Genomic DNA, 9,581 nt, shown 5'->3' on the forward strand with positions numbered 1-9,581 from the left:
GTGTTGCGCAATTTCCAGACCTTAAAAAAATATATAGTCAGTGTAATTTTTTTTTCTAGTTGATCTGTTTTATAGTATTTAAACACCTACGATGCCTGTAAAATAATTTACATATGCTTTTTCAATCTGGCAGAGATTAATGTTCTATACTTAGTCTTTTATAACAAACACTTCTATTAAACTTTATTAACATAAGTTAATTTAACCTTTTTAATATAATTTGTTCTTTCCTGGATTTATTATTTTATGTAGTGCTGTTGTTCTGCATTCATCTGTGCGAATCCTCCCAATGCTGCAGCAAATGTGCAGAGGATTGGAACTCTATGGCCTCCATGAAATGGTGAAACAAAATCAGCCTTTATTTCAGCCGTTTTTTGTTCCTGGTCACTTTACAAAAGTAAGTGTTGTTGTTTTTTTGTTTTTTTGTTTGTTTTTTGTCATGATGGCTTTTGAGCTGTGTATAATAAAAGGTTTCTTTTATTCTGATTTGCAGCCTGATGCAGATTTTCTCATGATGGCCCTGTCACCCATTTTAAGTGAGGTGGGTTCAGTGAAGCGGCAGAGAGAATCAAGAATTGTGAACTACTTACAGGACTTCATTCAAAGCCTTGAAGATGAAGGTAACATCATAACTCTTACTCTTAATTCTTAAATTGCATCAGTTCAACCATCGACTGGGCCATTTGACCAATCAGAGCAGAGAGGGATTGCAGAAAGGTGTGATTTAGCAAGACTGAAGATTTGGATCGCTTCACACTTTTGAATATAAACTTGTTGTAGGAAACCTCCAAAACAATTTTAAAATAGTGTATTAGGAGCATTTTAAAAATGTCAGATATTGTCTGTCCAAGTTCAGATATTGTTAATACAAGTAAGGTTGCAGACAGAGATGTGTGTTTTTTGCAGAAGAAGGGAGCAGCAGTAAGGAGAGCAGGGTTGGAGATGACAGCGAACAGGAGGATAAAACAAACTGCACAAAAGGAGATGCAGAACAAGACAAGATCACCGTCAGCAGTTTCATGCAGTGGATTACTGGCCAGGGGCATGTCCCCATTACTTCTGCACAAAGAGAAAAATTTAAAATACATGTTGAATTTGATCATGACTGCCAGCTTCGATATGGTCAGCATAGTTTATGCTTCCCTCTAGTAAATGCATGTTCCTGTACTGTGACCTTGCCTACACAGCACCTAGGGACAAACACAGAGTTCCTCGGCATTATGAGACAGGCTGTGAGCAATAGCAGAGAATTTGGTCGTTCATGAACTTGATTCTTACTATAGTTTAATCACTATACTGTGTACCCTCTGTTATGTCGTTAATAATATGTTAAAAGAATAGGGGTGCAGTAGCTTGAATTTGGTTGTTCATGAACTTGAATCCTAGTATAGTGTTTACTGTTTACCCTCTGTAACTGTTATGGCGGTATCAATATGTTAAAAGAATAGGGGTGCAGTAGCTTTTGGATATTTGACTTTTTTTTTGTACATTCAGAGCAAAATAAATCCATTATGCAGTTCAGTCTTTATGCTTGTGTGTGTGTTTTTTTTTTTTTTTATGCATATTTGTTGAAACAAACTCCCGACAAAGCAAGTACAGTTTTTTGACAGGGATATTAGGACCAGTTGAATTCAGCAGATGTTCAAGAGCCCTCAATCCATCTGCACTCAAAGGACATTCAAATACTGGAACAACACCTCCGAGATCTTCACAGGCATCGTAAGTAGCTGCTACATCCCAGTCTAGATCTGGCTCTTCGATGTCCTGAAGGTTTAGTGGTTAAATAGTTAGGAATTAACTTATTAGATGAACAGCAGTGTGCTGACAGAATAACAAAGATGAGATGGTCCGTACTGCAGAACACAAGATTTGGGGGCTGGGGTTGGTCCAACTCATCCCACTTTACGTATCCCTAAACCGACCTGTTTCCACCCCCTGGATCTAGATCCAAATCCTCACACTTTAAATATGCCTTAAACCGATCTGTCTCAACTCCCTGGATCTCGTGTGTTCTGCAGTGAAGGGCTACTGACTAAGACGGCATTACCATACCTCGTATCTCTCAGATCGGTCATTATTTGTGTGCATCATTCCAATCTGCCACAGCTGCTCGGGACTTCGATTGCCCTCTGAGGAGAGTGGATGATGATTCCAGGCTTCTGAAAATGTGTCCAAGTCTGCCTGAAGTCTTGGGAGAAAAGTGTAGTGCACACTGAAAAGGTCCTCAACCACTGATATATCAAGCAATCCTTCTACCTTCAGGGAGTGCAGCATGTCTGAGTACTGGTTGGTGACCATGATTCTGACATCCCGCCAGAGGCGCTCAATCCTATTAGAAACAATAAAAATTGAATTGATAGCAGTATTGGTATATTTAAAAACGTACATTTTGAGGTTGAAATCAGCTTGATTTTCGGAGATTCTAGCACGCAGTAGGGGCGTGTCATGTCTGTGTGTATTTCCATACTGGGAAGCGTGGCTACTTATTATGCAGCGCTCTGGCCGGCTCTAGCTGATATCAAAATTCAATGAAGAACCGTGGCCGTTACACCGAAAATGTTTTGAAGTACTTCTTCGACAAGCCGGATGCTTATGAACAAGCGCTCACTGATTCTGAAGACGATCTGAGCGACGATGAAAGCGGCATAATAAGACATTACCTCTCTGGAGTCGGGTAACACGCCGGCGCATTTTGCAGGATTTTTTCACATTGCAGCAAAACAGACTTAAAATACTCCGTCATTTTTTGTCATAGAGACATAAGTAATATATCAATTGAAACTATAGAATGTCTTCTTTTATTTGTGTACACTCAGAGTAAAAACAAAATGTTGTGCTTTTTGTAAAATAAAGAAAACTAACATGATGCGTGATCTCTCATCTCCCTCTGAACGAAGTCCAATTTGATAGTTCTCAGAAAATGAACTGTAACTTAGTGAATACTAATCATAAAAAAATTATACTTATGTCTGAGAAAAACATTGAAATGTCACGTTTTAAAACATGTAAGTCAAATCGAAAACAAACCTTCTGTGTTTATGTAATCTGTATGAAAAGAGAGCCATGTCAGAAGTCTGTGATTCAGCTCATTATCCGCTAATGCGGCCACGCCCACGGAGGGAGCGCTATTCAGACACAAATTCAGTCAATACATGCATTCATCGTCTCAATCGTGTATTTATTGTCTTGAAAAGTGTTTTGAATAGCCATAGTTAGCGATCTCTGGCCTCTGTTAGTCCAGTTAGTTCCTGGATTGCCTATTCTTCTTTAACAGGCTTCTCAGCTGAGAAAATTTCATTTCATGATTATAGTGACCAAAATGATCACGGTTATCACAGAATCCTGTTCAAAAAGTAAATTTACCAAGTTTCATGTGGAAAACCAGCAAATAACAAATAAAATTAGCATAAATATGTACTTTTTCTTTACATAAACATTAAAATAATAACATTAAAAATGATGGGCAGATTTTAAAGGAGTGTCTTACAACAATCTACAATGCACAAGTTCAAATAGAGTTTTGACAAAAAAAGTCACATATTTCAGCCTCTAAATCATTTTTATAAAAGTCAAAAAAGATAAATTACTGACAATTATAATGCACATTAACCTTGATTATTAATAGTATGCGGTCCATGCAGCTTTACAGGGGGTATGGTTTATCTAAATGAGATGTAAATGAGCCCTATTGTCACTCCCAGCAGGTGAGAACTGCAACTTTAGAGGCGTTTTTCTCCCTATAGAGCTTTCTTGAATGAAATGGCCACAACTTCTCCAAACATTATCAGATTTCCATGTGTCACACATCGTTGGAAAGCTTAGAGACTACACTTTCAGAATCTGTGAATAACTCAAAATGCCCCAGAACCGAATTATAAATAAATAATTGGTTACTTAAGTGACATTTAAAAGCTACCTACAGATACTAAAGTTTCATTGAACTTCTTTTCATTTTAAAAGTTTTTAGACAATTGTACTTTACCTTTGATTGTGGACGCTTTTACCGGATATGAAACTTCCTCGGTCAGTGCCTCTTGAGGAAAACATGAACCTGGCTATCTGTACATTCTCCACTCCTTGGTCTCCCCTGACCCTGATTTAAAAAATAAAAATAAAAAAAATCAAAGTTTCAGACATAAAATTCTATTGCTTTTTCTTTACTATACTCACCTTGATGGTAAGCCAAATGTTTGGGTTGCTTCTGAGAAGAAGTGGTATGCTGTCGATGCATGGTTATTATTTGCCGCATTCAAGTACATGACCTGTAAACACAAAGGAACAAAGAGTAAGTAAATATAGGTAGGAGGAAATGTAATGTACATTGGAATTTAATGTATTACAGGCTACTTTTTAATAAACATGAATTATTTTTTATTGACATCATAATGACTGGACTGATCTTAACAGCAGATTACTAGTAACACTCAAATTTGTGTTTTTATAGAAACATAAACTGTAAATATACCCTCCTGGAATAACCATCGACACCACCAAATATTACGATGTTGTATCTATTTACAAGATAAAAGAAATATAAAATATTTTTTTAAAAATTATAAAAGTAAAATTATTATTATTTTTATTTTTTTAAATCAGGGTCAGGGGAGACCAAGGAGAGGAGAATGTAGATAGCCAGGTTCATGTTTTCCTCAAGAGGCACTGACTGAGGAAGTTTCATATCCGGTAAAAGCGTCCACAATCAAAGGTAAAGTACAATTGTCTAAAAACTTGTAAAATGAAAAGAAGTTCAATGAAACTTTAGTAATCTGTAGGTAGCTTTTCAATGTCACTTAAAGGGTTAGTTCACCCAAAAATTAAAATTCTGTCATTTATCACTCAACTCATGTTGTTCCACGCCCGTAAGACCTTCGTTAATCTTTGGAACACAAAGTAAGATATTTTTGATGAAATCTGATGTCTCAGTGAGGCTTGCATAGCCAGCAATGACATTTCCTCTCTCAAGATCCATAAAGTTACTAAAAACATATTTAAATCGGTTCAATATATATATATATGAGTACAGTGGTTCAACTTTAATATTATAAAGTGACAAGAATATTTTTGGAGCTCCAAAAAAACAAAATAATGACTTATTTAGTGATGGCAGATTTCAAAACATTGCTTCAGGAAACTTCAGAGCATTATGAATCAGCGTATCGAATCTGCTGTTTGGAGCCAAAGTCACGTGATTTCAGCCGTTGGCAGTTTGACACGAGATCTGAATCATGATTCGATACACTGATTCATTTATGCTCCGATGCTTCATGAAGCAGTGTTTTGAAATCGGCCATCACTAAATAAGTTATTTTGTTTTTTTTGGCACACCAAAAATATTCTCGTCACTTTATAATATTAATATTGAACCACTGTACTCACATGAACTGATTTAAATATGTTTTTAGTACATTAATGGATCTTGAGAGAGGAAGTGTCATTGCTGGCTATGGAGGCCTCATGGAGCCATTGGATTTCAACTAAAATAGCTTAATTTGTGTTCTGAAGATGAACGAAGGTCTTATGGGTGTAGAACGACATGAGGGAGAGTAATAAATAGCATTATTTTTGGGCATTTCCTTTATGGCTCTCACAACATTGTCTAACTCCTCATCAGTCATGCAGCTATACAACTCTGAGATGGAAAGGCCAAAATCGTTCATCCTTCTAAAGATGGTTCTAGTGGAAACACCCATCATGTTTGCAATGTAGTGGACAGGAAGGTTTGTCTGCAGCATCTCTGCTAACTCTTCTCTTTCAATTGCAAACCTTGGACGTCCTCTCAGACCATCAGAGGAATCCACCACTGCATGTGGAGCTGTGGAATATGGAGGTTGTTTAACAAGTTCAAACACTTCCTGCAGAGCCTGAATGATTTCGTGGGGTATTTCCACATGTCTTGACAGTGCTTGCAGGAGGTACAGCTAGTGGCGACACACAAACTCCATGTAATCCTGGTCAAGGGGAGATCTAAAAAGTGCTCTCTCAAACTTGGAGAGAAGGTCCTCCAAAAGATGCCTTTTTAGAATTTGCTGCAGAATAGAGGGACAAAATTTGCTTCAACTGAGCAACATTAGATATAAACAAATGATAAGGTAACTTTAATCATTAACTTTTTTGTAATCATCATCAGTAACAGTTAAATTTAAAGTAAGTACAGCACACAGTATAAATGAGTACACCTGACCACATCTGAACATATTATTAAAAATAATGTCCTAGATATAAAGATTAATTTCTAAATTGGGTTTCAGAGGGGTATGATCATTCATGCTGTGTTCTGTAACTGTAACTTTTCAATGGTGTAAGTGCTGAAACACTTTCATACTGTATTTAATGGAAACTATATTAATCTGACAAAGAATGATAACAAAAAGCTTACACAACAACTCATTAGAATCATGGTTACAACTATTTATTGTACACGTTTTTACATTTCTGTAGTTCTCAGAACTGATATAAATTGTGCTGTATAACACTAAACATAGATACTGTTTAGTGGAGGTAGTGGTTAATTACAGCAAATATAATTTGTGTTATATTTTTCCATGTTACACAAAAATAATAATAAATCAAGTTAATATAGTATCTGGTAAGGACATATAATAATAATGCAATCAATCAATCAATAAATAAAGTTTTACTCACTTTCATCTGGTCTGTTGATGAAGCCATGTCTAATCGCTCTATAACAGGCGTCCAGTCACAACAGACTTCCGGAAAAACTGAGTTGACCAATGAGATTTCAGGTTTCAATGAAATAAGTAAAGTCCCGCCCCACGACTGACAAAAATCAAAAGTGTTCGCGCGAGCGAAATAGAAGATTGAGCGCGAGTGTGGGGAATGATGACGCGCGTGCAGTGAGTCTTGTCCGAGCACGCGAGGGCTTGATCTGCGCGCAGAAGAGATGTCATGCGCGCGCGGGGGTTTAAAATGAGCTCGCGGGCTCCCGTTTCCTCGCTTGCAGATCTGTTATCCTCTCGCGGAAGTGATTTAATGCGCGCGCAAGCATCAGTTGTGCGCTCGATCATTAATGGCATTAAAATGCCGCCATAGTGGAAATTCCCTTTTCGCACCGTCTGTGCAGGGAAAGACGGCTGAGCAGCCATTGGATGTCTGAGAGGCTTTTTGGCCACGCCCCTCTTTGGCATATTGTTTCACTGTGCAGCTGGATTATATCAGTTTGCCTGAAATGTATCTCTTTATGATCAGACAGCCCCGTCAGTGGCCTTGCAAGAGTACTTGGACAAGAGTACTTGCCCTCCCTTTTTTAAGTAGCTATACTGCTATTACGGCATGGCACCTTCATATTCATTCATAATGCACTGTCGATGAGAATTTCTAGTGGCACAAGGAGACTGATCACCTCTCACTGGGCACTCTGGTCAGTTCTGTGTTTTGAATGTCTCCTCGCTCGCATCGCGATGTGGCCTCATATCTACAACGTGAACTGACATTGTAGGTGGTTTCAAATATGTCATGTCACTATTACTACCGTTGTTGATGCCCCTGCTAAGTGGTGTTCAACTAGGTTGTGTAAGATTGAAAATATCCAAAGATATTTTAAAATGAACAAAGACATTTGCTTTCCATTCCCAACCCCCTCCAAGGGTCATTTTGGAATTCCTAAAGACACAAAGGTCACAGTGGGAAGAAAAACGTTACACAGCACATTAAATCAGGACATTAAATTAGCACAATCGTGCAGCCGAAGTACAGAAGGTCACACAGGCTATTTCAACCTTCAATGTAATGTTAATGTTCAGTGTTAAATACATGAAATACATGTTCCACAATTACATGCACCACAGTTTTTAACTGATGTGTAGTGTTTCTGTTTATCTAATAAAATTTGTAATAATAATACAAATAAATATAAAGAAATATGAATGTCACTTTATTATCATAATTCCCCGTTAGGCTACTGCCTGAACTTCGCATTATTTGTAGCGCACCCATCCATAATTGCAGTAAAATTTGTACTTAACTGTCACCTTAAATATGTCACTTTTAATGTGTATGTCAGTTTTAGTAAAATGAAATGAGCTCCATTCCTCTACGGGAGTAGCTCACAGACTCAAGGGAGTATAAGACAGTATATTTAGAGCCCATGATATGTGCCAAGCTTTTATTGCTCTCTAAAGTATAAGACAAGGCATTTTATCAGAGGCATTTTGTCATTTTTTGGCATTAGCAGTGGCATTAACAATGATTTGGCTTCACTGGACAGTGCTATATTTGTTACCTCAGTTTTAGCAGCATTATTTGTAGAATACGGTGTGTGAAAGAGTTTTATTCAGCATGAAGGACCTTCCTGCAGAAAATATTTCTTTCACAGACTTTAAACTGATTGGTTTCTACAGCCTAGGAGAATGGAGGCCTTTTTTATTTATCCCTTTCTTCCTGATGTTTTTATTGTCTATCACAGCAAATTCTATTCTCATATATTTAATAAAATCTCAAAAGTCTTTGCATTCTCCTATGTATGTACTAATAGGTGTTATGGCAGTGTTAGACTTGATCTTGCCAGTATTTTTTGTACCTAATATGCTTCTTAGCTTTTTATTTAATTGGAGTGGGATATCTCTGACTGTTTGTTTGATACAAATGTTTGGCATTCATTTTGTTGGAGCATTTCAGTCCACTTTGCTTTTGTGGATGGCACTGGACCGTTACTTTGCAATTTGCAAACCTCTTTATTATCATAAATACATGGAAATTGGTAATTTTTTAAAATTTGTTTTTCTTCCCTTAATCAGAAATGGATTCCTGATTGTCATCATGGTCTCTCTAGCAGGCAAACTGTCTTTTTGTAGAAATACTATTGATCACTGTTTATGTGAGCACATGGCATTGGTTCAGTTAGCATGTGGAGATATATCTGTTAATAATATTGTAGGACTTCTCTCTGCTTTTCTGATCCCAACTGCAGACTTTATTCTCATTACTGTTTCTTATGTTGTGATTTTCACCTCTGTGTTTAGATCTGGTAAGGCTCATTTGAAGGCCATTAATACCTGCATTACTCACATCATTGTTATGACACTTAGTTTGACTTCTGCCTTGATTGCATTTTTGTCATACAGAATAAGAAATAATGTTTCTCCCAGCAACCGTATATTTATGAGCATCATATACATTCTGTTTCCAAGTTGTTTTAACCCAATAATCTATGGATGGAGAACAAAAGAAATAAGGCAAACATTTCAAAAGTTTATAAAGAATGGAAAGGTTTTGCCTTTTTTAAATAAGTGAGTTGCTATTATAAATGAATGGATATTACAAAGTGAAAATAAGCTATTGTAACATACATAAAGCATATATGAAAAGCATATCCATTTACGCTTTGTTAACCTATACTATTATCAATGTATTGTCATTTTGTAAAACCTTCTGAAAGTGTGAACGTTAGCAACAAGTTGCAAAAAGGCCATACTCTTACCAAAAGCATTTTTTTTTTTTTTTTTCATAATTATAGACAAACACAATATGACTACACACAAACAGTTTTCATAATGTTATTCAAGACATTAAGCGATCATTGACAGGGCAGGAAAATTAACTGAACTTCTGTGTTCTGACTTTTC

General features: G+C 36.7%; 1 protein-coding gene across 1 annotated transcript; it reads left to right on the forward strand.

The window, feature by feature from the left end:
- The first annotated feature begins 6,840 nt into the window (after nt 1–6,840).
- Nucleotides 6,841–9,249, forward strand: LOC137004260 (olfactory receptor 52K1-like). Its single transcript, XM_067364445.1, has 2 exons — nt 6,841–6,854; nt 8,295–9,249. Exons 1-2 carry the CDS (start codon nt 6,841–6,843, stop codon nt 9,247–9,249), a joined length of 969 nt encoding a protein of 322 aa, XP_067220546.1.
- Nucleotides 9,250–9,581: the final 332 nt, after the last annotated feature.

The sequence above is a fragment of the Chanodichthys erythropterus genome, chromosome 17 (genome assembly GCF_024489055.1).
Source record: "Chanodichthys erythropterus isolate Z2021 chromosome 17, ASM2448905v1, whole genome shotgun sequence".
NCBI classification, from domain to species: domain Eukaryota; kingdom Metazoa; phylum Chordata; class Actinopteri; order Cypriniformes; family Xenocyprididae; genus Chanodichthys; species Chanodichthys erythropterus.